Source organism: Sciurus carolinensis, chromosome 10, assembly GCF_902686445.1.
Source record: "Sciurus carolinensis chromosome 10, mSciCar1.2, whole genome shotgun sequence".
Classification (NCBI taxonomy): domain Eukaryota; kingdom Metazoa; phylum Chordata; class Mammalia; order Rodentia; family Sciuridae; genus Sciurus; species Sciurus carolinensis.
Genome location: NC_062222.1, coordinates 138,404,265 through 138,430,061, shown reverse-complemented (window position 1 = coordinate 138,430,061; position 25,797 = coordinate 138,404,265). Strand labels below are relative to the sequence as shown.

General features: G+C 60.3%; 1 protein-coding gene across 12 annotated transcripts in view; it reads left to right on the top strand.

The window, feature by feature from the left end:
• Positions 1-24,584, top strand: part of Rgs12 (regulator of G protein signaling 12) — a 97,475-nt gene extending 72,891 nt beyond the window's left edge. For 5 of the 12 annotated variants that reach the window (XM_047566323.1, XM_047566324.1, XM_047566325.1 and 2 more), the window contains 14 exons: positions 4,658-4,827; positions 5,372-5,464; positions 6,123-6,266; positions 7,177-7,356; positions 7,630-7,783; positions 9,498-9,574; positions 11,267-11,461; positions 11,703-11,776; positions 12,498-12,624; positions 13,969-14,065; positions 15,451-15,530; positions 15,906-16,059; positions 17,514-18,098; positions 24,167-24,584. In XM_047566323.1, coding sequence (XP_047422279.1) covers positions 4,658-4,827; positions 5,372-5,464; positions 6,123-6,266; positions 7,177-7,356; positions 7,630-7,783; positions 9,498-9,574; positions 11,267-11,461; positions 11,703-11,776; positions 12,498-12,624; positions 13,969-14,065; positions 15,451-15,530; positions 15,906-16,059; positions 17,514-18,098; positions 24,167-24,396 — 2,360 coding nt within the window. In that variant the 3' untranslated portion in view covers positions 24,397-24,584. Of the gene's footprint in view, positions 1-4,657; positions 4,828-5,371; positions 5,465-6,122; positions 6,267-7,176; positions 7,357-7,629; positions 7,784-9,497; positions 9,575-11,266; positions 11,462-11,702; positions 11,777-12,497; positions 12,625-13,968; positions 14,066-14,163; positions 14,291-14,980; positions 15,043-15,450; positions 15,531-15,905; positions 16,060-17,513; positions 19,006-24,166 lie in introns of those variants that run through there. The other 7 variants (XR_007110495.1, XR_007110494.1, XM_047566326.1 and 4 more) reach the window with 7 other exon arrangements.
• Positions 24,585-25,797: the final 1,213 nt, after the last annotated feature.

The window sequence follows — 25,797 nt, the reverse complement described above, 5'->3', positions numbered from 1 at the left end:
GAATGTGGTGGCTTTTTTGGTTTTGATAGATCTGAAGCAGGCTGTAAAACTTTGTTACCAGGAGAGCATTTCTTTACCAGACTGCCAATAGAAAGAGAAGCCCACAGAGGTAACAGACACCAGAGGCTGCAGCATGCCTGTGCCATGCAGGCGTGCTCTCCCTGGCTCAGAGAGCAAGCGGTGCCTCTCCCTGGCTCAGCCCACAGGCCCAGCAGGTACCACTGGGCGTGGTGTGAGAGCTCCTGGTCTTGTGTGAGGGGGAAGCCTGGTGTCCTCGTGCCCAAGTGCTGCTTGGTGCCCCAGTCCAGGCCTTGCATCCCTTCCCAGGGATGAGGACAGTTGTGGACTGAATTCACAATGGCAGTAGGTATCAGCGAGGAGCTTGGCATGTGTGGCCGAGCACGTGGTGCGTAGGTGCTGGTGGTGGGGCTCTGCTTTTACCCGGGGCTCTTGCATTCTTCTGTAAGTCACAGGTACACATTTTGTCCAAATAGAATAAAAAATTTCAGTGTGAGCTCTTATGATTACAGGAGCTCTGCAGGAATCTTTTCATTGGGGTGGTAACTCTCTCTGACTTTGCACTCCACGCGTGTGTGGGATCCTGGAGAGGCGCTGTCAGCACAAAGTGGCCAGGCTCTTGCCCGGCTCCCTTCTGACCGTCTCCCCTGAGGCTGTGATGCTGGACTTGAGGCCGGTGCCCTGTCGAACTCTCACATCAGGGGGATTTATAGAAGTGGTTGCCCGGTGAGCCAGTGCCTGCTCTGCCCTCCAGCAGCACTGGGGGCACCTGCCAGGGCTCCGCAGCCCTCCCCAGCCCTCCTGGTCCTGGTTGTGGTTGTGCAGCTCAGTGACTGCTCACCTGGGCAGGTGCCCAGCCTCGTGTGTCTGCACCCTCGAACAGGATGCTGCCTGCACCCCTCTTGCACCATATCTGAGCTCGGGAGACCCCAAGGGCAAGGATAGTTGCACTCAAGCGTCCCTGCGTGTTCCACACTGTGGGGTCCCTTGGTGAACGTGAAGCCCAGTACACCAGGTGATGAGTAGTTTGCTTTTTCAAAAATGTTACCTTCTTTCTCAGTTAAGCTTGCAAAGTGTCAGTATTGATTTGTGAGTCATAGACAGATACTAGTATTTGCCAAATCTCATGAAAGTGAGGTGAGTCAAGATGGGGTTCTCTTTGACCTCGGTATGAATCGGCCTGTGTTCACTCATTCCCAAACAGCACATCATGCACTCAGCACTGGGCTATGGCCAGCACACCCCAGCTAGCTGTACTCGTGTTGAGGAGCGAGGACAGGAGCCCGGACAGATGAGGAAGTGATGGGTGCTGAGCTCCGGCAGGCAACGGGGAAGGACCGCAGTTCTCCAGTAGAGGCTCAGCTGCCCTCCGGTGGGCCAGCCCACCCCCACGCTTCCCCTGCCTTCCTGTCCAGGTCCCCAGCACCTCAGCTGGGCCTGTGCCTGGGCAGCCCCTAGCTCACCCTCCAGCTCACCCTCCAGGGGAGCCAGAGGAGCCTGTGGTGAACACCAAGCTCCTTGTGGAACTCTTGTCTGGGTGACACCCCACTGCCTAGGTGACTGGTGCTACCTGTGCTCTGCTCCTGGAGCGCTGGCCTCTGGGACCTGGTGGAAATCATGTATCAGTTTCTTCTGCCACACAGTTCTGCACACGTGCACCCTGGGACAGGGGGCTCTTCCTGGCACTCTGTGCCCGCCTCTATTCTCAGTTCAACCTTTATGGTCTAAGGGAAGCAGGCTGGAGAGAAAGTGTCGGGCCACTCACACAGCACAGAGGGTTTTAAAAACAGTGCATTTTGTGAGGGTTACCTCTTTGATCAGCACAGAATAGAGAAAGCGGGCGATGCCATCACCCCCATTCTACTGGGGAAGCTGAGCTGCCGCAGGCCACATGCCCTCAGTGTGTGAGCTCCAGTCCTCCTCCAGGGCCTTTGTCTTTTGGGTTCTGGTCACTTCTCTTCCTGGGTTGGTGCTCATGGAGCCCGGTAGAGCCTGGACACCCCTGACCCCTAGTCCTTTGTGTGGTTTTTGCCAATCTTATTTTGTTTAAAAAGTAGTCTGTGCCCACAGGTCAGGATGTACACGGCAGGGTTCCTGTGGCAGGGTGCTAGTGTCATTTCTGTCCCTGGGCGTGCAGTCCAGGCTGCCCCTCTGTCATGCCCCCTGGCCAGCAGTCTGAAGCCTTCATCTTTGGATGCCCTGCGAGTGCCTCTGGCTTAAATGCTGACTGGGGTGTGGGGACATTGCTTCTGTTACCCTGAATGAACGGCCCCCGGCTATCGGCTGCTGCTCCCCCAGCACGCAGGCTGGGCTTCCGTGCACGGCCTTGCTGAGCTCTGCCCTTGGCCAGCCAGGTCTAACGTGATCCACCTTCGTAAACCGCCATGAGGCCGGGCCTGTGTCCACTTGTCCAGGAGTCTTTCTTTGCCTGCTGAGCAGCCAGCTGCTCTCCCGTCTCCTCTCCCTGCCCCTAGGTGTCCTTATGGGGAAAGGAGCGAGTCCGCAGTGTGGGGGAGCCCACCGTCCCCCGCAGCTTTGCACCGTCCTCCGTCTGAGCTTGTGGCTCTGCTCGTGCAGACTCAGATGCCAGCGCAGCACCGTAGCTGGGTCTTGTCCGACTGGGCACCCTGCCTTCCCTTCAGGGCTCTTCCCAGCCGGGTATTTCGTCTCCCAGGCGCTCCCTCTCTGAGTCCATCCTTTGCATCCAAGTTGCTGGGTCATGTGGGTTGGCTTCAGGGCCTTGGAAGGACGGAATCCAGCTTGAGTACCTCAGATGTGGACTGTTCCCCAGGACCTGGCCCTCCTGCTGGCCCCAGGGGTCGTGGCATGTGCCGTGGCCGGTGGAGCTGGCCTGCCTCCTGGCCCTGCCTGCTTTGTGCCTCCAGCTGTCCACGTGCAGTCCGGCACAGGCGTGGGCACACACAGCCTGTCCTTACTGATACCACATCCGTTAGGAAGTTTGGGAGATCACACCTGCATTTGCTGGACACGGGCCGCACGTAGTGGGCCAGCCCTGCCAGGACCCCAGCCCCAGAGAAGGGTGGTGTGCGAGTGAGCTGAAGCCAGTGCATGTGCTTGTGCACACGTGTGCGGGCAGAGCCTCCGCGTGGGAGCCTTGGCGTTGGGACCCTTGGAGTGAGGCAGAGAGTGGAGCACAGCCACAGCCTGCTCGCCCTCGCCGCCAACACTGACGGCGCCACCCTGCCACAGTGTCCCTTGTGGTGAGCCCGGCTCACGTGCCACGTCCCTGCCGCAGGCCTTCCCTCGTGTCCTTGGGAGCTCCGGTGGCCAATGCTACATGGATATTTATCTCAAAAATAGCACAGACAACATGGTGGTTAAAAAAACTAAAATTGTGTGAATGCTGATCCTATTTCATAACTTCTTTTGAGCCTTTTCTGTAGCAGTATAAATTACATGACTCCTCTTTGACTTTTTCTTTTCTTTTCTCATCTCGCTGTTGGTTGAGCTTCGCTGACAAACCCCGGCTTTGCTCCTGCCCTGGAGTTGTTTCCTCTGAACTGCATCCACGGCATGGTCTTCTCAGGCCCCCAGGCCCTGGGCTGAGTGCCCAGCGGGCTGCAGGCGTGGCAGGTGTTCTCCCTGGGGCTGCAGAGGACAGTTCAGAGGTTGGCGTCACTGCCGCCCCTGCTTTCCCCACGTCCCGCTCCTCCTCCCACCTCTGGCCTGTCCTCCCCAGCGAGGGCATGTCAGTGTGGCCTTGGAGCTGAAGTCCATTAACTAATCCCAAGGAATTCATCCGGTGGCCTTGACTGCGTGGCAGGCCAGCCTAGATGGCCTGTCCTGCATCCAGACTTGCTGTTCAGAACAGATGAGGAGCCATGTGTGAAGGACAACGTTTCGCTGGACTGTGAGAATACCGAGGAGGGTTCCTGAGTTAGTGGGCGTCGCTGCGCTGCAGCCCAGGCCTCCCAGAAACGCAGTGCGGTGGTGTCTGCCGCCTGGTGCCTGTGGCTACTGGACATGGCTCAGGGCTGGGCTTGCCCACGTTTAGGACAGCTCCCTGCGGAACGCACCTTGCCTGTAGGAGGGGCACTTGCTGTGGCAGAGTGTGCGAGGCTGCTCCAAGGGGGACCAAGGGGATGGATGGGGGCTTCCTGGGCACCTTCCGCTTGGTATCACCAGTCAGTGAGATGTCAAGTGACATGAAACTGAACACGCAAATCTGGACGTTGTGAAAACTCCAGGGTTTTCTTTGAGCGGCAGCGGTGTGCTGTGGCAAGCATCTGCTGGTCAGGCTCTGCTGCAGGAGCCCTGCGTCTGACCAGGACCTCACCTGGTGGACTTGGCACATCCCCTCCCAGCTTTTGCTCCATGGTGCATCCTTCAGGTCTGCCTGCACGTGTTTGATTGCCGTTCTCGTGCCCTGGCGTGTGTGCACCTTATGTCACTCACAGTTGCGCTGTTGAGGGTGCAGGTGTGAGAGGGCAGTGTGCAGCCCCTGGGGCCACGCCCGCTCTGCACCTCCGTGTGGGTCCAGTGTGCAGGTGCGGGGCATGTTGCTGACCGAGTGAGTGTTGTGGAGAACAGAGCTGGTGCGGGTGCCGTGGTCACCCAGGTGGGGAGCGTCTGGGCAGGAGAGGGCAGGGGTGCAGGTGCGCCTGTGCTGGTCTCGCAGAGTTGACGGGCGCCGACCTGAAGGACTGTGTCAGCAACAACAGCCTCAGCAGCAATGCCAGTCTCCCCAGTGTGCAGAGCTGCCGGCGCCTGCGGGAGAGGAGGGTCGCCAGCTGGGCCGTGTCATTTGAGCGTCTGCTGCAGGACCCCGTCGGTGTTCGCTACTTCTCCGTGAGTAGGGGCGTCAGCACTCTTTGCTGAGGCTGCGTGGGTGGGACCCATCACCCAGGGTTCGGCCGGTTGCCTCAGACCCCAGAGAGTTCACCTCCCTGCGGGCCCTGAACACCCTCCTTCCTGCATGTGTCCCCTCATTCTGGCCCAAAGCGGGCTGGATGCAGGAAGCCGGCCCACCTGCCCTCCTGCTCTGCCCTCCTCCCCCGAGACCCCCAGGGTCTGGGGTGTCCCCTCCCTGCCTGAGACGTCTGCAGCAAGGGGCGTGGGGGTATCTGAATGCTTGGAAGCCACGTGTGTAGCTAGGTCCAGCCATAGAGACACACGTGGCTCCCCGGAAGGTCGCTATGGACCAGAGGCGTGGTCCTCAAAGTGCCCAGGGCTCCCCAGTTTCCTCTCGAGGCCCTCCAGTCTGTTGCGGGAAGTGCTGCCGACTGTGCGAGGGCAGAAGTCGGCACGAGAGGATGGTGGGAGAGGCCAGGCCAGCGCTGAGGGGAGGGCCGGCACGTGCCCCCCACCCGCTCACCCCCACTGTCTTTCTTAGGATTTCCTAAGGAAGGAATTCAGCGAAGAAAACATTTTGTTCTGGCAGGCCTGTGAATACTTCAATCATGTTCCTGCACATGACAAGAAAGAGGTGGGTCCGCAGGCCGGGAGCTTCGTCGAGGGTGGGCTGCAAGGGTTGGCGTCTGAGGAGGGAGTGTTTTCACAAGATCTGGAAAAGGCCACTTCTGCAGAATGAGATTTTAAGCATGTGTGATATTTAATTTGCCTTAACACGCTTTGCACAAAGGCCTTGAGCTGCGAGCCCTGCCACAGATGCTCTGCACCCCATGTGGGGCGGTTGCGAGGAAGGGATGTGCTTTAAAGGGGAATTTGAAGGGACACTTTGGACAGTGCCCTTTGCGGGCAGGCCCAGACCTGTGCCCTGGTGCCCTTTCCCGCATGGGTGAGGGTCACCTCACTTGGAGGCCTGTGTCTGCCGCTGGCACCCTCCTGCTCCGCTGTGCCAGCAGCTCCTGGGCGACTCGCGCGTGCCGTCCTCAGGGTGTGGGTCCCTCCCTGGAGCCACTGAGGCCTGGCGCCCTGAGGGCAGCCTGGAAGCTTACAGGGGAGTGCGTTCTGTGGCTTCTCCTTGCCTGCCCTTTCTTTACTTCCTCAAGCCAGAAATACTGTTGGGGCCCAGGAGCGTGGATTCTTGTCCCCAGGGCTCCTCAGGCCTCGGAAGTGCCACAGGGAACGTGGGAGACGCACGGTGAGTGCTGTCCTCCTGCTCAGGCTCTGTGCCTTCTCAGCTTTCCCACAGGGCCCGGGAGATTTTCAGTAAGTTCCTGTGCAGCAAAGCCACCACCCCCGTCAACATCGACAGCCAGGCCCAGCTAGCTGACGACATTCTCAACGCACCTCACCCAGACATGTTCAAGGAGCAGCAGCTCCAGGTGCTGCCACAGGGCCCTGTCCTGGAATCCCAGCCAGGATCCCAGCCAGCCCGGAGGCAAGGGCCGCAGCTCTTGCCAGGGGAGCTCCTGACGGGCCTGGGCGTGGGTGGGTGGCTTTGGCCCCAGAGGAACACAGGTGGAAGTGGCGGATTTCCTTTGGGCCATGAATTAAGAGGTCTGCAGCACAGAGGCCTGGTGCTTACACTTAGGCGTGTGTGCGTGACGCAGCCAGACACGGCTGACCACAGGGTCGAGGCCTGATAAACCCATGTGAGTGAAAACCAGCCAGTGCACCCCACCTGCTGAACGCCTGTATTTGGCCGCAGGGCACACTGAGGGTCCTTGGCCGTTGGCCTGTGATGGCGGGGGCAGATGGGCACTGCAGCTTGCTGCTGCCATCCAGCGTCCAAGAGAGGATGGCGCTGCAGGCACTTGACTCTGGAAGCAGGTGGCTTGAGCCCACCTCCCTGGAACACAGCTCCCTTCACATCATCACAGTGTCACCAGGCCACCCTTCATCAGCTTGGGAGGGTGTGCGATGGGCCCCGGGGCGACCCAGCCGTGCGCTCCCTCGCGCCGTCGCATGGGGTTGCCGGAGTCCTGTCAGAGACTAGAAGGAAGCAGGTCTTCTCCAGGCAGCTCTCCCTCTGTGAGAGCCCCAGCTGCTGGCTTTACATGGCCTATTTTGAGAGTGAGAAAGGAAAAGCTGTCTTGGTAAGAGTAGGAGTGAGCTATGCAGGAGTGCTGGAGAGTCCGCCTGGAGCGCCCTGGGGGCCTGCGCGCTTGGGCTAAGATGCCACCCTACCCAGACCGGGCAGGTGGTGGGTCTGGGTTCGTGGCCACCTGGGACCTGGTCAGGGATGAGCATTCAGTTCCTTCTTTAACTGTGTGACAATGCATTTGCTCCCAGATTTTCAACCTGATGAAGTTTGATAGCTACACTCGCTTTCTGAAATCCCAGCTGTACCAAGAGTGCATCCTGGCCGAGGTGGAAGGCCGTGTCCTCCCAGACTCACAGCAGGTCCCCAGCAGCCCCGCCTCCAAGCATAGCATCAGCTCTGACCACTCCAGCGTGTCTACGCCGAAAAAGGTGCCAAGACCAGCCTCAAGCCATTGGCACATGTCCTGCGAGGGGCTGTTGTGTAGGAAGCGAGAGTGAGGCCATGACTCCTGACCCTTCACCAGCGGGAGACGTGGTGACGGACTTCCAGGGCTGAGTCGTGCTCAGACCTTACCTGCTGAGGGACTGAGACCACTCCGTAGAGTCCTCAGGCTTATAGCTCAGTCTTTAGCCCCTTTTGCATTTCATGCAATATTAAAATGGCTTTGCATTGTTTTAACTGAAGTTTCCATTTGCTGACAGTTAAGTGGAAAATCAGAATCGGGAAGACCCCTGAATGAGGATGTGGGGGACGAGGACAGTGAGAAGAAACGGAAAGGAGCCTTTTTCTCTTGGTCAAGGAACAGGAGCACTGGGCGGTCCCAGAAGAGGAAAGAGCAGGGGGACCATGCCAATGGTGCGTGCATGTCTGAGGCCTGCAGCTGCCACACAGCGAGGGGCTGGGGTGGGGGCGCACGCCTGAGCGGGGGCCAGTTCCAGCTCCGGAATTTACAAAGGTTCTGTGTCCCTCCCCTGCGGCTTCTTGCTATCAGTGATAGGTGTTTTGGTAGGAAATTCAGAACATAGGATCACGTATGAAGAGAAGCCAGGCGTGCTGTCCTCTGTCCACCCAGTGGCAGAGGCTTCCTGCCCCGCCGTCTCTAGGCCGGTGCGCTGAGCAAGAGCCTTTCACGTGTGTTAGGGACGGGAGGCCGTTTAATGTCAAAGCACTTTCCAGTCATAGCTCTTGGTCATCATGGACCTTAAAACTCGCCCCTTCCAATTGCTTTCACCTTTGCTTTTCTGATACCCGATGAGATTCCTGTGGCCACTGGAGTGTGAATGGCAGGTTCATTGATGCTGGGTGGCCTCAGAAGCCTGGGCTGCTGCTGGCTGCTGGCCACGCTCCATCCCTAGCACCATGGACGGGCAGGCTAGCAACGCCCCTGCTGGAGGCAGAGAGGTGGAGCTATCTGTGCCAGGCACAGGGGAGGCCCAGAGAGCTGCCGGACCCTTCCCTGGAGTTTTTTGAGAAATGGATAATTTTTCAGGAACGAGGGTTCTGCCTGAAGGCACGGGGCTGGCACTAAGCCTTCGGATCCTGTGTCTAAACTGGGCAGTAACTGTTTTGAGTGAGCCCAGGGACAAGACAGAGTGCCCGAGGGAGACGGCAGGAAGCCCCTGTCCTCTGCAGCTGTGCCAAGTGGCTGGTGCACTCGCTGCCTCTTCCCTCAGAGCAGCTGCCAGAGCTGCCCTACGTCTGTTGTTTGGAAGACCCTGGCAGGGTGCAGACCTGGCCACCCCCAAGTTCCTGGTCCTGCTGGGAGGTGGCCTTTTCAAAGCAAAGGCAGTGGGACCTCAGCAAGGGGGACAGATGCTGTTAGTAGGTGGTGCTGGGTCTCCCGGGTTCCTGGGATATGGGGAGTATGTGCCCCATATAGTCCATTGCACACCTGCCAGGCCGTAGAACCTTCTGGAAAGGGCTTTTAAAATCCTGGTGGCTAGTACTCTCCAGAGTTCAGACATTCTGATTCAGCCTTGCCGGGGCCTGAATGGAGCCTGGGAGTCCACTCCTTTGGGGTCAGCCGTGGCTCAGGGGTCTCTGGGACCCACTATCTTACTGACCTCCAGCCCTGACAACCCTAGAACCTATGCTCAGCAGCCTGACTTGGGTGCAGGGCCAGGTTTTGAAAGCCCTCTCTGTCTACTTACCTGGTGCACCAGGTCAGTCTAAGATGTAGTCAGTGCAGGTTAGCCACAGTCGGTTCTTGGCTCCATGGGACTTTTGCAGAAGATGTGAAATGAGTCACTGGTGAGACATGGTGGTCAGTGGGCAGAACTGCTGTCCACAGGGAGATCCATTCAGGCTCAGAGCTACATTTCGCATGTAACTGAACGCACCTGGCCTCTCTGCAGGGTGCCTGCCATGAGCTGGGCATAAGCCCTGGAGCAGGGCACAGGGGTGTCCCCACACCACTGGGGGGCTGTGTGACCCTGGCTTTCACATCGGAGATCAGGAAGTGCTGGTATCCCCCTTCTGTCCCGCTGTCATCTGTACAGCCTATAGGCAAGGGGTGGAAATGGGATTTCTGTGTTCAGTGAGGAAAACAAAGTCTGTTTCCCTCGTCAAGATGCCCTTCATGCCAACGGAGGCCTGTGCCGCCGCGAGTCCCAGGGCTCTGTGTCCTCGTCAGGGAGCCTGGACCTGGTGAGTTACCACTGCCCCTCGCCGCAGGGACACAGGCTGCGCCCACCAGTTAATGGATGAAGTGTGTCTCATGAAAAGCCCAGCAGCCATCTCATGAGTAGGCACGAGGCTTGTGCCTCTGCAGGGCACACAGCAGCAAAGAGCAGGTGGCCCAGGGTCCCCACAGGGTGGCTCCAGGCCTCATGGTTCTCCAACCCCAGTTTCGGGCTTCTGGAGGCAGCATGGGACACTTTGGTAGATGGGGGGGGGGGGCTTCTGGAGGACTAAAGTCAGCCTTGGTTTTATTTCTCAAGTCCTCTCGTTCTAACTTAGTTCACACTTTTTGAACTCCCACAAAGAGCAAGCCAGCTGCTTTGAATCCAGGTGCTCTGCTGCCCTCCCCCTTAACATCATCATGCCCGTCTGTGCCTCTGCCCACAGGGTCTCCAGGGCTCTGCTCCCCACCCCACCCAGGGAACCAGGCACAGCCTGGGGCCCCTCACCCTAACTGTCCCTCACACCCTGCTGATGTGCTCCGCCTAGCCCCAGGTTCCAGTTGTGGAGGGCGCTGTGTGGCATGGGGTTAGGACCTGCTAGTTTCTTAGCTTCTGATAAGAATTTTGGGAAACCTGGGCTGGGGTTGTGGCTCAGTGGCAGAGCGCTTGTCTCATGTGTGTGAGGCACTGGGTTTGATTCTTAGCACCACATATAAATAAATGAAAACATAAAGGTTCATTGACAATTAAAAAATAATTAAAAAAAAAGAATTTTGGGAAACCTTATTGGTTGCCAGCATCCTACCATTCAAAATCATCAAGCAGAATTAATTAATACATACTATCATTTCTTCTTCAGTTATGCTAAACACGATTTAAGTTAGTGGTTGCTGCCAACCCAGTGGTTCAGACCAAGAGTCGTTCATTACTATGCTGTGTCTGTGGGTCAGCTGGGTGGTCCTGCTGACCTAGCCTCGCCTCACAAGTCTCTGGTCCCCTGGCCTACTGGCCGGAGCTGCTGATCCCAGATGACCGCGCTCTGCGCCTGGCTGGCTGTGGGGCTTATGTTCGTGGTCATCCAGCAGCCAGCCCAGCCTTCCTCCTGCGGAGTTTCCGGGACCATGAATGAGCTGAGCAGGGAGGGCCCTGGAGACCTTGATGGGATTGGCGCTGTTGGTCCTGCCCCCTTCTGCAAGCCCTGGTTCCAGGCTGGTGGCCCTCTTCACGGGAGGAGCTGGGTGGGTACGGGGAAGGGCGTGGCTCAGCAATGACCCCAGCTAGCCCGTGTTCTGACACAACGCCTAGGCGAAAGGGACTGGAGGGCCTGAGGCCTCGACGGTGACGACGAAGGGATACAGGCCACCTGGACTGGGTCTGTGGGGCACGCTGATGCAGAGGGCCTGTGCCCTCAGGCAGCTGTCCTCATGACTGTTGCCACACATGTGGCTCTGTCTGCTTCTGGGTCAGGATGAGGTGTGGCCAGTGACCACATCCGTGTGGAGCCCTGTGTCTGCACAGGACAGTCTTGCTTAGATTGACAGACTGTGAAGAGCATTACCCATGTTCAGAGAGGTTGGTGTCCTTCCCGCCTGTGACCAGAAAACCCAGTAGCACAGTGGGGGTGAATCCTGGAGTTTGCATGTGTTGGAGCTGCACGTGGGATGGACAGGGGGCTGGGTCAGCTCCAGGAGGTGCTGCCTGTCTCCCTGCCCTGCAGCCGGAGACCAGCAGGACCTCTGCCCCCGAGAGAGACAAGGCTGCCAAGCACTGCCGTGTCCACCTCCCAGATGGGACATCCTGTGCCCTGGCCGTCAAGGCAGGCTTCTCCATCAAAGAGGTCCTGGCCGGACTCTGTGAGCGACATGGCATCAACGGGGCTGCTGTGGACCTCTTCCTGGTGGGCGGGGACAAGGTACAGGCCACGTGTACCCTGGGCTCCTCTCTTGCACAATGCATGTGGCGGGTTGGCTCTGCCCTGGGCGTGTGTGGGAAAGGCTGCACGTGACCCGGGCTGGTGTCTGGAGAGCGCCACGTACCCCGTGCGGGGCCGTTTCTGAAGCTGCTCTTCTGCTCTGCCCAGCTGTGAGCCCACTGCACATGGTTCTGTGCTTCGGGCCCACGTGCTCCCACTCTGACCTGGTCTCTGTCCACAGCCGCTGGTGCTGCATCAGGACAGCAGCATCCTGGCCTCGAGGGACCTGCGCCTGGAGAAGCGCACTCTGTTTCGGTAAGAGAACACGTGCGTGCCATGTCCACAGTTCTCTGGCGTTCAGGGCTTTCCTCACAGTCCCAGCCACGCTGTTGGCCTCTGCTCCTCCCCAGTGGATGTGCCGCTGTCCTGACAGGCCACAACCATCAGGTGATGGTGGGTACGGGTGGGGGCGCTCTCCCTTCCTTGCTGCAGAGTTGGGTGATGGTGGGTACAGGTGGGGGCACTCTCCCTTCCTTGCTGCAGAGTTGGGTGATGGTGGGTACGGGTGGGGGCGCTCTCCCTTCCTTGCTGCAGAGTTGGGTGATGGTGGGTACAGGTGGGGGCACTCTCCCTTCCTTGCTGCAGTTGGGTGATGGTGGGTACGGGTGGGGGCGCTCTCCCTTCCTGTGCTGCAGATGGGCTGCTCTGGCTGGCTCTGCAGGACGAGAGCTGTGCTCCTCGCCTGGCCTGGCTCTGTGAACAGGACGGTGGGCTGGACTGGGGCTCTGTGGAGCACTTGCCTAGCATGTGCGTGGCACTGGGTCCGACCCTCAGCACTGTGTGAAGATAAATAAGTGAGACAAAATTGAGTCCATCTGCGAATAAAAATAAAACAGAGAGAGAGAACTGTGTCCTGTGGGCCCAGTGGCCGGGGGTCAACCTGCCGTGCTGTCCTGGTTCTGCACTCATGCTCCAGAGATGCCCCAGCAGGGACAGATGTGAGTCTTGTGAGAATGTTTTCATGCTCCTTCCCCAGGCTGGATCTCGTTCCAATTAACCGGTCGGTGGGACTCAAGGCCAAGCCCACCAAGCCCGTCACGGAAGTGTTGCGGCCAGTGGTGGCCAAGTACGGCCTGGACCTCGGCAGCCTGCTGGTGAGGCTGGTGAGTGCAGGCCTGCCGTGGCCTCTGGGAATTGCTCCTTGGTGACGTGGGCAAAGTGGCCCTGCTGGCCTCCAGCTGTCTTCCCTAGTCGGGGGATGGTGCTGGTGCTGCCGTGGTCATTTTGGAAAGGTTTGATATTCGCCCTGTGGTCTTGCTCCAGGGAAACCCAAATGAGAGAGAGAGACACACAACCACCTGCAGGTTTGACCAGAAAGCAGAGGGCTCCGCCTTGCCCGACCACGAGACCAGCCCTCTGCTAGGCGGCAGTGCATGGTCCTTGTCCCGTCTGCACCTTAGGACAGGGAAAACTCCACCTGCCCCATTATTATGTGAAGGAGGATAGGAAGGGAAACACTGGGCAGGGGGACAGCAGCACCCCTTCCCCAGTCCTGTCCCATGGACGCTTACTGGCCAGCAGCAGGGTCCGTGGGCTGGCTGTGGGGTGCTATGTTGGTGAGTGCTGTGGTGTGGGGCAGAGTCTGCCTCTGATTTTCCAGGCCAGGCTGCGGCCGGGGCTCACAGTTAGCCCATCGTGCGTTTGGCGCTCTCCGTGCTCTCCTGCCTGCGGGAGTTGGGAATGCCCAACTTCAAGCTAAAGCGCCCTCTTGTAAGCAGTGGTCTTGGTGGAGGAGAAGAGCCCTGGCCAGAGGCGAGAGTTGGGGTCTCTCAGGTTGGCTCCTGTGGTTGCCTGTCTTCACTTTCTGCTTTGCAGTGAGTGTTTGCTGCTTTCAGCACCCAGAGCGGTGTGTGGGGATCAGCCAAGTGGTTCTAGGTCAGCGTGCAGGCTGTGAGTCATGTTGAGACAGGCCAACCGAGATCAATAGCCAAGAGTGTTGTGTTGTTTTTCTTTCTTTTTCTTTTTCTTTTCTTTTTTTTTTTTTTGTGGGATTGAACTCAGGGGCACTAGACCACTGAACCACATCCCCAGTGCTATATTGTATTTTAATTTAGAGACAGGGTCTCACTGAGTTGCTTAGTGCCTCACTAAGTTGCTGAGCCTGGCTTCAAACTCACCATCCTCCTGCCTCAGTCTTCCAAGCTGCTGGGATTACAGGCATGCACCACTGTGCCCTGTGTCAAGAGTGTTTTTCGGGTACTGACAAACACTCCAACTGTGGAACGAGGTGTTCCAGCATGTGCCAGGGGTTTCCTGCCTCCCCTCTAGTGACTGGTGGGCAGAGCCACATGCCAGCTCCTCAGGTACTGTGCTCCCATGTTCTACCCTGATGGGCAGCCCTGACCCCAGGGCTCCTGGAGCAAGAAGCTGTCAAGTCTGGGTCAGAAGCAACTGTCCCCAAAAGCCCCCATCTGGTCAATTATCCAATGCACCATCTCTGCCTCTAGAGTGGAGAGAAGGAGCCCCTGGACCTTGGTGCCCCAATATCAAGTCTGGATGGACAGAGAGTTGTCCTGGAGGAAAAGGACCCTTTGCGAGGAAAAGGTGAGCATGGGCAGCATGTCACCAGCCTACTGGACCGCAGCTGCCACCCAGCTGCTGAACACTGTCGACTCTTAACGCTCCCACCTGGTCGGCCCTAGGCTCAGGCCTCCTGGGCTGCTAAGCCTAACACGGCAGAGGACACTTATGGCAGCTTCTCCCAAACTGAGGCTGGTTCAACCCACTGAGGAGGAGGAACAGGACCGCTGAAGAAGGCTTGTAGCCTGGGTGCGTCCTCTCAGCTGTAGGAAGGGGTGACGGTCCCTGCCCCCCGCCCTAGGATGCTCATGTGTCAGAGCACTTTAGCTAGAAAGGGCTAGAGGCTGCGCTCTTCCTGGCAGGCCTGGGAGTCACTCCAAGACAGGGATGGCGAGGGCCATGCATCCTGGCCTGGGCTTCTCGTTCCTTCACTGAGTATCTGATCTGGGGCCTGTCCCTCTGACCCTGCCCAGCAGGGGCTAAGGCTGGCCCTCTGGCTTGTCCTGCTCTGCTGTCTGTATGTGCCATGAGGCAGGTGTTCACAAAGCTCTTCCTCACTGTCACCTCACTGCCACGTCCTCGCCCAGGTGCCTCCCTCCTGGACCGCAGGAGTTAATGAAAGCCACTTAGTCCAGGTGGTCGAGGCCTGCTTGTAGCAGCTGCAGGCAGAAGTGTGGCCCAAAGGACTGTCCAGATGTAGGGAAACCATGGGTGCTGATCTGGGTGGAGCAGATTACTTTGTCCATAGCTGCTCCAGGCAACTAGGCTATGCATCCCTCTCTGGGACTTGGGCCCAGGTGACTCCCAAGGACTGCATCTGAAGTGGGTCACACAGGGCCTGGTGCAGAGCACTTGTCCCCACCCCACGCTGTCCAGGTGGAAGAGGTGCTGTGGCCTTAGCTGGGTGCTCCAGCCCCTGCCCTGGTCCCCTCCTTGCAGAGGTCCCTCAGTCATCCTGTGCTCTGGAGTGCCATGTCCCTGCCCCAGCCCTGGAGCCAGCTGTGAGTAGCCCCTGGCAACCCCAGACTCACCTGGCAGGCTCTGCCCTCCCTCTGGGGCTGGGCCACATGGGCCCTGGCATTGCACAGTCAAGTCCTTTGGGGGAGCGGTGTGCACAGAGCAGGAATGCCCTGCTCCAGGGCACCTGGGCCATGCTGGCTGCCACTGTGCCCTGCTGCTCCCGAGGTGAGAGTGTGCTTGCTGAGTGGCACGCGGGGGCGGCCTGTGCGGCTCCCTCATCCCGCCACTGCCGGTGGTGGCGGGCCTCATGTCCTGGCTGCCCCTTACATGAGGGATGCGAGTGCCTCCCGGGCTCTGCAGCTTTGCTCTCAGAGACAGACGCGGCAGACAGTAGGGCGGGCACAGGGGCTCGTGGCTGGTGCCACCTGACGCTCACCTCTGACGTTCAGCGTCCGCAGATAAGCAGAAAGGCGTGCCTAGCCGAGTGAGCACGGCCGTGAACTCCAGTCCCAGGAACCACGCGGCTACGGTAATCCCCACATGGCTGTCCATCCCTGCAGCCCCTGCCCCTCTTGGGGCAGCTCTTGGCTCCCACCCCACTGCTGCGCACCCGGCCCCACCTCTCCCAGAGCCCCCTTGTCACCCTGGCGCAGGCTGGTGCTCAGGGGCCTCCTCCCACCCTGCCAGCCTGGCCCACATGCTGTAGCAGCAGGCTGGGTTTCCGCCCTGTGGTGGGCGACTGGGCCTCACCGCTGCCTCTCTGTGCTCTGCCCCTGCTCTTGGCCCTGCGGTGCACACGCGCCATGTCCCACGCACTGTCGCAGAGCCTTTACCCGTACCTGATGAATGCTGTATTGTCATGTATTGGAATGTAAGTAGAACTTTGACTTTCCTTCTAATGCAGGGAGAGGAAAGAACACTAGGCAAGTCTAATTCTATTAAAATAAAAGGAGAAAATGGAAAAAATGCTAGGGATCCCCGGCTTTCAAAGAGAGAAGAATCTATTGCAAAGATTGGGAAAAAAAAATATCAGAAAATTAATTTGGACGAAGCAGAGGGTATGTGTACTTTTTAAAACTTGCACGTTTTTTAGTAAACACACTACCAGTTTCTAGTACAGCCATGGAACCCACTCTGCCCTGTCCACAGCTGACAACTGCAGATCCTGTCACACTGAGCTTTTGCTATAGCTCTGCTAGAACCCCGGTTTTCTGACTGAGAGCCAGGCCTCCCGAGGCGTCAGAGAGGCCCCATTGTGCCCAACAGCACTGCCTGTGCTGCAGCCTGCTCCCTGACAAGAACAGGCCCTAGCTCGGGCGGTGGAGAAGTCGGCATTGGGGTCCATGTCACCGAGGGTCACCAGGCAGAGCTGGGTGCCAGCGAGAGTGAGGTGGGGTCCCAGGTTGGGAGGACAAAGGGCTTGCTAACCTCTGTTGGCCATTGGAGGCCCCGAGGAAGGTCTGCCATTCCACCCTGGGCCTCCAGGAGAGGCACAGGAGGCACCTGAAGGCAGCCTGGGAGATGAGCGTCCTGGGGGGCTTGTCTTCACTCCCAGGGCTCCCGGCAGAGGATGGCTGACAGCGACCACCACCAGCAGCTGCTGTGGGGCCTGAACTGCAGGCTAGGGAGTCCTTGCTAGTCAGTGGCTCGTCCCAGCTTGCTGTAAAGTCCAGCCTCACAATAAAACAACAAAACACGACTCCTTCAGCCTCCATGGCCACCAAGTGGAAGACTCATGCCCTTTGAACATGTGCACTTCTGAGAAGGATGGAGATGTGGGACTTTAAGTCTTAAAGTTCACAAATGCAGGGTGTAATTTAAATACTAGAGAAAGCTCAGTTCAGATACCCTGTCTCTGAAAGGTGAATTTGAGTTACAGGGAAAAGTCCAGTCTAACTAGGAAGGTTCTGGAGGAACCAGTGAGCAAGCCAGGGCTGTGCACAGATCCTCCACAGAAGCGGGGCAGGGGCAAGGCCCAGGGCAACCATCTTTGCCCTGAGCCAGCTTCCGGTGGGACAGGGAGGCCTTACAGGGCCTTCTTTCCCACACTCAGAAGCCCCACCCTCTGCTCAGCAGAAGTGGCCCTGAGAGGCAGGTACTTGGAGGACTGTCCTTCATAGCCACCCTGCTGGTCTCAGGGTGTGCAGCTGTAGCTGGGGCCTCTGGCTCTGTGGTGCCCTATTCTGGCCGTCACCTCTGCCTTGTCTCAGAAGGGAGCTGGAGTGCAGGTGTCCAAGGGCCTGGACGTTAGCCAGACACCCACAGCAGGGCAGCACTGGCTGCCTGACCCTGGGGAGTGTGGGCCGTGTGGGCAGGCCTGGTTGAGTGGTGCTCAGGGCCCACATCCTGAAACTGGCTCAGCTACACGCCAGGCATTGGCCTCCAGCCTGCAGGGAGGCAGGGAGGGCTGCTGGCCTGCGTCGGCCTCCGGGCCCCCTTGAGCATGCTGTGCTGTGGTGTGCATCTGGGAAAACCTCTCTAAAGAGGGTCAATGTGGATTTTCTTCCAATAGAGTTTTTTGAGCTCATTTCCAAGGCTCAGAGCAACCGAGCAGATGACCAGCGTGGGCTGCTGAGGAAGGAAGACCTGGTGTTGCCCGAGTTCCTTCGCTTACCTCCTGGTTCAGCAGAGCTTGCCCTCTCCACCCCAGCCCCTGCCAGAGGCTTTAGCAAGAGACCTGTGGCGGGCCGTGGCCAGGAGCCAGCAGCCCAGCCTCGTGAGAGCTGGGAGCCAGCACAAGACTCCAGCGACAGCCCCACCACCAGCCCTGGCTCCGCCCACAGCCCCAGCTCTGCCCACAGCCCCAGCTCCACCCATAGCCCCAGCTCCACCCACAGCCCCCCTGGGGGCTGTGGGACCACCCCACCTGGGCAGAATCCTCCTGGAGGGCCCCTCTGTGCCCCCCAGGGTCAGGAGGGCACTGCACAGATCTGGAAGAGGCAGTCAAGGGACGCGGAGGCTGGGGGCATCCAGACTGTGGAGGATGAGCATGTGGCCGATCTGACCCTAATGGGGGAGGGGGACATCAGCAGCCCCAACTGCACGCTGCTGCCACCATCCCCCAGTCCCCAGGACACACCCGGACCTCCGAGACCAGGTACCTCCAGGTTCTGACCCTGCACCCGGTGCCGTCCTGCCTGCTCCCTCCCGTGTTCCACTCGAGCGTTCAATAGGGAGACAGTGGTGGGACACAGCCTTATGCCTCCTGAAAGGAGGAACTGGGCAGCAGCCAGGGTCCACTCCTGACAGGGTGGTCACCGAGGAGTACACAGTCCCCTGGTGTTGGGCTGCTCTGCAGAGGTGCCACGGGAACAGCAGCCACGTTCAGTGACACCCTGAGCTGGGCGGGGACTTCTGAGTGGGTGTTATTTGTAAGGCCTACAGAGCCAGTGTTCTTAGTGTGTCAGTCTCAAGGTAAAGAAGAAGGCCTTGAGCCAGTGAGCCAAGGCCCTGTGGCATGCAGGAGGACCAGGGCTCTGAAGGGCGCCTGGTGGGCAGGCCGGGTGCACCTACCACCGCCCTGAGCCATTTGCATGTGGGCACCCTGCTTCGAGGTGCTGGCTGCCCTCCAGCAGCCAGGCATCCCTCAGGCGTGGCGTGGAGCTAGGTGTGTGGAGGTGAGCAGCTCGGCCTGCTGGTCAGATGCTCACAGCTGCACATACTAGGCTAGAAGCGAGGCCGCCGTCACCCGGAGCCAGCAGGGAGTGCGGGCTGGGCCTGCTGTGGTGACGTGTGCCCACACTAACGCCTCCATCGTGGTCTGTCCTCTGGGTCCCACTGCCCAGGCCGGGACACCCAGGATCAGGTGCTGTCGACCTCTACTGGGGCCGGGGGCAGCCTCCGCGGGTTCCACGTCCGCACAGCGGGACTTGGGAGGCCTGGGTGCTGGGGCTGGGCCACAGCACTCTGGGCGCCAGCCCTCCCTCTGCTCTGCTGCAGACGTCTCTCGGTCCACCCTGTGTCTGTTCCTCCAGGAGTAATAAACTCTAGGTCTCTTCGCTGGACTGGCTTGACTTTCCTTTCTTCTTCACTTGAAAATGTGCTTCCACTTCAGGACACTATAGGTGTATTTTAATCTAGGCAAAGTATTGCACATTTTGAGGAAATTAAGTGGATTTACCTTAACAGACTTAAAAAGATACCATTCACTGAACAAGTTCCTGAGCCCCTCATGCGTGCCTGCCAAACGTAGCCAGTGACGGGGTGGGAGTGGGCTTGAAGGTGGGGAGGAGCCCGCCACCCCACGTGGCCTGGTGGGCAGAGTTCCTCTGCCAGAGAGCCCCTGGTCCCCACGTCTGCCTCTGGCCCTCCTTGCCTGGTCGGTGGCGGGTGCCAAGTTGTCCAGTTGTTCCTGAAGCCAGAAGCCAGATCCACCCCAGCTGACGGAGGCGCCTCTTCCCCTCCACTTGCACCTCAGCGCACGGCTTGGCTGCTGGGGCTGGCTCTGCGCCCCGCGTCTGGATCATGGCTGGCTGCTGTGCAGGAGCAGAGCGTGCAGCTTTCCCACCCCAGGGGGCCATAGCACGGTGCCCGGCTGGGAGGCTCTGCGGCTTGTCCCTGGTGTTTCATGGCAGAGCGAGTGGTGTACAGTCATGTAGAGGGCAAGTCCCCGGCCCCGGGGGAGAGAGGAACCCAGGGTGACCCTGTAGCAGTCCTGGCAGTGACAACTGCAGGAGAGGGCGTGGGGGACTTTGTCCCCAGCGATGCTTGTCAGCTGTAGGCACCAATGGCCTGCCCAGTCTTCCTGGGCAACGACCCCCATCAGGGGGCCTGGGGCTCAACTCCCCTGTGCCGCCCACTCTCTGGAGAGCCCTTTCGAGCCCGAACAGCTCCAGCAGGGGTGCTCTGGAGGTGCACTACACTGAAGTCGGCCCTGGTGACGGAGGTCCAGTGTCCTCGGCCTCACGGCCGGGCATCATTCTCCAGTCGTGCTGGGTTGGTGGGGGAGGTTGCAGAAAGGCTAAAGAAGGTCATAGTTTGCCAGGAAAGCTTACAAGAGGCCAGGGACTGCCCAGGAGTTCCGAGGCACAGGCTGACGGCTCCTGTCCCCCACGGGGCTTCTCCACGCAGTGCCTCCTCTCCCTCACCGAGTTGGTGGCTGGCTGACAAGTGACACGTGCCCCCCACAGCACCCCAGTCCCATGCCATCCCCATTCGGGGAGGGACTCTGTAGGTCAGGTGAGTGAGCCTGAGCTCGCTCCGCCTGCTCGTCTGAGTGACTTCCCGGGAAGCGGCTGTGCTGGAGAACTTGTGAGAAAGTGGCCTTCTCTGGACGGCACTTGCTCGCCCTGGGCCCCGGTGCATAAGCCACGTCCTTCAAGATGGTGTATATCTTGCCCTTATTTTTCCCTTAACTTGACTAGGTCTGGGGAATGGAAAGGGGCCTGTAGGAACACGGTGTTGTACTGTCCTTCTTAGGGACAGCACTGTCATCGTTCTCACTCACGGGCAGCATGGATCTGCTCGTAGATCTGACTCTCTTGCTCAGTTCTTGCAGTCCAGGTTCCACCAAGTGCTCTCACTGATTCTAACTGCTGTGACTCCTCTCTTAGTGACCCAGTGGCCAGGTGGACCCCCGGGCCCTTGGCAGAGCCCCAGGTCTTATCCCCAGATCCTGGGCCTAAGCTAAGCTCCTCACCAGGACTCTCCATGTGTATGCTCACCCACCAGCAGGCACTGAGGCCTGAGGTCAAGGTTCAGGGGTCATGCCCTCCCCTTGCTCCACCTGGTCACTTCCCTGGCCCTGAGGCCTGTATGAGGACAGCCCTGCCTGGCTCCAGCTCTGTTCAGAACTTCTGAGGGAGGTGCCTCCCTGGCAGACCCTGTCCAGCCACTGTCCCAGGCACTGTGTCTCAGAGAGAGGTGGTCGGTGCCTAGATGGCCCCCCGACCACAGATGCAGAGCACTTCCTGTACCTGAGCCTTGCCCCGTGGCAGACCAGGACCCTGTGCCCACCCAGCCCATTCCAGGGGCTTTCCCATGGGTTCTGAGGGCTGACCAGCTGGGCCACTGTCCCCAGTCCCTGACCTGGGTTGTGACGACCTGGTCCACTAGCCGCTCCCACTGTAGCCCCTCCATCTGCTTTCAGAAATCCAGGACAGATCCCAAAGTGAGAGACCCAACCTGCCAGCGGCCCACAAAGCCACCTGCCCTCCAGGACACACTCTTCTGGCCCTGCAACTGGCCACCGCGGCCCCCTGAAGGAGGCCCTGCCAGAGCTCCTGTCTGTAGCCCCTCCTCAGTGTCCACTGGCAGCCAGCCTGCTGGGTGTCCCCCCTCAGCTACACTGTGCCCTCTCTGCACGCTGCCCTGTAGGATCTTGCCCCCACATAGCCACAGCTGAGGCCCCTGCAGGTTTGTGAGTGAGCAGCTCTCATCCAGCTCCGTCACTGTCACCACCTGAGGCGGGGCCTCCTGGGCATGTGGTGACCTCGGGAGTCCTGAGCCAGAGTGGGGGTTTAGTGGGGCCTCTCCCATGGGCACAGCAGGAGTTGGCGGGCCTCAGTGAGTGGCTTGCCATGGGAGGGCCCGAGAGGGCCTGGCCTCGCTTCCTCCACTTGCCCCTCTTCTTGTCATGAGTGTCTTCAGCCATGCCCAGGCCTCCTGTCCCCTCGGGCTGATGGGGCACACGGGGCACTCGACAGAGAAGGTGGCAGGACCAGGCTGCACAGATGATTTGGAGCATGGGGGCGGAGCTGAGGGCAGTGTCTCCTGGGGCAGCGGATGGGCAGTGCAGCTGGACCCTGGGAGAGTCTGCTAGTGGAGGCTGAGCCTGCACCCCAAGCCTGCCTGGCCTGCTGCCTGCTTTCCCTGTGAGGAGGGGCCTGCCCCAGCGTTGGGCCCAGAACAGGGGGTGGGAGCAACCCAGGGCCAACCAGGCAGCCGCGGGCAGCACGTGCCGGGGAGAGCAGAGGGGTGCGGGCCGACACAGCGTGGGGGCTGCCCCATGGGGCTTCCAGGCTCCCGGGCCAGGGCTGAGCACCTCCCCAGGGACCCCCGGGGAGGGCTGTGTGGACGACAGGCGGACCCAGCCCAGGGCAGGGAGAGGTGGAGGTGGGCTGCAGGGCTGGAGGCGAGGGTCTGGCATGGCCTTGCTCTGGGCCGAGGGAGTGTGGGCAAAGGTTCTGAGGGGCCCCCGGAGGCAAGGCCAACTGCTGGCGGCCCCTCGAGCCCCAGGGTCCTCTGAGGAGCCCAAGGCTGGGCAGGCCCTGGCGCAGGCTGGTGACAGGCGACGGCTGCATGGCTCAGGTGGGCACTGCCCTTGTGCACACTTCCTCGGTCCCTGTAGAAGCTGCCTGTCCTTGTCCTCCCATCCTAGCACACAGGACTGCCCGGGGCTGGTGGGCCCGTCCTCCCAGGGTACACACGGGAGAGCTGGCCTCCTGCTCTGTGGGGCTGCAGGCCCTTTCAGAGCCCAGCAGTGCTTTAGGCAAATGCCCATGACCATCTCCTGATCCTGTAACCTGGCATTTAGATCCATGGGGTCCCGGTGACAGGCAGGGGACAGGTGGGGCAAGGCTGGAGCCCAGCTGGCCCTAACGGAGTGTTGGCAGGACTGGCTGGGAGAAGCTTCCGGTCTCTGCTCTGCCTCCCGTGGGGGAGTCCCAGTGCTGGCATGTATAGAGGCCAGGACGAGCCTCTTCTGCTGCCTCGACTTGTCTGAGAGGAGGGCTGGGCACCCTCAGAGGGACACACCCTCTGCCCACAGGCCAGGACTTGCTCTGTGAGGCCTTCAGAAAACTTGGGGCGAGGGTGAGGTGGGCACGGTGCAATGGGGCAGCTCGGGTCCTGGACCTGGGGGCTCCCGTGCTGAGGGCTGGGGCTCCCCCTTCAGATGATGAGGGGGTCGTTGGGACTTCCTGCGCCCTGCCCCATGTGGCACCACACTGCTCTCAGTCTAGGGGTGCTCAGTGCAGGGAGCTGATGCCAATCTCAAACTGAGTCTCACCCATGAGCCCTGTGTCCACCTGCTGGGCCTGGAGACCCATCCTGGAACGATCACATCTCTATCTTTGAGGGACCAGCCAGATGCCAAAGGGTAGCCCCAGGGCAAGGTGGTTGGCAGGGAGATGGGGCCCGCCCACCTCAGGGTCCAGAAGCTTCTAAGTCAATATTGGGCAGCCAGAGCCTGCGGGGGTGGGGGAAGGGGCCAGGCTGGGGCTGATTTTGCTGAGCAATTTGGAAGAGGATCTCAGCAGGGAGGACTGATGACGTGGGGACGGGGACACTGCGGGCAGAGGGCAGGTGACTGGAGACATTGGAAATGGCCGAGGGCACTCTGGACCTGGAGGAGTCTGTGAGTGCAGGCAGCCCAGGCACCGGGCTGGCCAAGGTCCCTGTCCACCCTGGCCTGTAAGCTGCCTGCAGAGCTTCGAGCTGAGCTGTGAAGCCTCCTTCAACCCAGGCCTAAGGACAGGTCCCCAGGAGGAATTGGGGCACCACACTGGCCCCAGGAGGGGGTGGACAGCCAAGGGAAGGTGACAGGGACCTCGATAGGTGGCCCGGCCCTCTTCCTTAGCTGCCTCAAGGGAGGGCAGGCCGCCGGGGTGTGAGTGGGGCGGGCAAGACGCGTCAGGGCGGGGCTTCTCACGGACACGCCTCCCTCGCGCTGCTGGAGGCTGGCTGGACCCAGGGCACCGCCACCCTCTGTGTTGTGCCGCCTTTTCCCCTGCCACCCTAGCCCACACTGGCTGTTCCCACCTCCCCACTTAGTCCTGGCATCGAGGACCCTGGGAGAATGAGGCAGAGCTCGGGAAGGTGTCCCAAGCAGAAACAATCCCCTGGCCACTCAGCCGTGTGGGCAGGGCCCAGCGTGGCCTGGCAGAGACGAGAGTGGGATGCGGGTGTTGGAAGGACCTGTGGCCGAGGACTGCCCGAGGTCCAGCGGCACCCTGGGCCCTCCTTGCAGACCAGCCTCATGGTGCACAGCCTCGGGCCCGGCTGGTGCTGCACAGCGCCGCCTGCCTCAGGCCTGTTTGTGTCAGGCTGGTGTACAGAGTGCTGGCAGGCGGCACCTGGCACCCTGGACAGTTAATCCTGCCCCTGGCCCGGAGGCCCATGGTTGGAGGTCCCCTGCCCCTGGGGTGGATCTTTGTGCAGGGCCATCAGTGGGTCCTGGAAGTGGGGCAGGTCAGCAGGTGACAGCCTCTCTCCTCCCCGTGACAGGAGGCAGGGCCTGCGGCAGCCGAGACCTCCCAGTCAACAGGACCATCGACGTGGACCTCCTCACTGGTGTGGCGCCCAGGCTAGGCGGTGGCATGCTGGGTCCCCGGAGGGTGAGGGCTGGTGGGCCTCCGACCTCAGGGGCCCCAGTGTCAGGACGCCCTGGCCTGAGCCCTGTTCCGGGTGAGCCGGTCAAGCCCCAGGCTAGCACACACCGAGCCACCTGTGTCTGAAGCTGCCCCTGGCCTGGCCTCCCACGCGTGGCCACCACCTGGCCCAGCCGGAGCATGTGCCCCTTGGCAGCCACACCCTCGGAGCTGCCCTGGGAGAGGGCAGGGACACCCTTGTCACAGGGGCTGGCCTCAGATGCCCACACCAGCGCTCTGAGCCCTCTGCCCCACTCTGCCCAATAAAGCATCGTGAGGACTTGCCACGTGTCGGCTTTGTGCTGGGTGCTGGGGACATGGGTGCCGGGCCTGGGAGCCTTGTTCCCGTGGCCTCCAGGAACATACGTGGGAGACGTCTGGGAGGTCGGCAGAGGGCTCAAGGGGGCAGCCGGGCGGTGAGGCGGGCGGAGAGGAGAGGGAGCTCCCGGCACCAGAGGAGTGGAAAGCCCTCAGCCCTCTGATGTGCAGAGAAATGTCATCTCCGGGCCCTGGTCACCCTGTGGGTAGTGAGGAGTGGCCCTGCCACACCAAGCCCCCACCCCGTGCGCCTTGCACCGCCCCTCGCTGTGGGTCCAGGGTCTCCGTGTCTGTCCCTCCATCTCCTCTTTAGGGTGACCACTGGTGGAGCCAGGGCTCTTCTGGAGGCTGCGCTCAGCTGACCACATTTGTTCCCTTCCTGGTACACTGACCCAGTTTCCCTGCCCTTAGTGGCATTTGGGGGTGGTCTGGGGGGCTGCGGGGAAGCAGCTGAGCCTGGGCGCTGGGCAAGTGGGAGGCCCGAGGCCGCGATGAGTCTGGTCACACAACCGAGACCCCCACGTGGCAGGGGCCCCGAGAGGCGGGAGGGCTGGCTGAGGGGTGGCAGTCGAATCAGAGGAGCAGTGCCCTGGATCAGGTGGCCTGGGGGAGCCCTGCACTGACCCTCGGGGAGCTGGAGGTGCCCTGCCGGCTGCTCAGGAATTGCAGAAGAGGTTCCAGCTTGTCCAGTCTCTTGCCTGGCCCAGAGACACCCAGGGACAGCCTGCCAGCTCAGGTCATGCAGGCAGCCTAGGGGCCGAGCAACTTCCAGGAGGAAGTGCCCAGCCTGTCCAGGAGAGGGCAGGAAAGGCCTGTTCTGGGGTCATTGTTGGTAGTGCTCTGCCTTCTGTGGTGTGGGGACAGTGTTCAGGCCCCTCAGGCGGTGTGGGGCTGGCCACAGCCCTGGGCCTCAAAGCGCAGTGTGAGCGTCAGCTCTCATGACGAGTTCACCAACAGGAGAGGCCAGCTCCATGCAGGTCTGGCCCCGTGCTGGCCAGGGACTCTCATGGTCACCTGCCTCTGTGGGGATGACTTCTTGGAAGAGACCTTAAGCCAAGGCCTAAGGACAGTGTGGGGTCCAGGACCAGTTCAGGCTGAGTCTGGTGGGGGCAGCTGGCCCCCAGGCAAAGGCAGGGGACTTGGCAGCAGGGTGGGGGTGGGGACATGGGC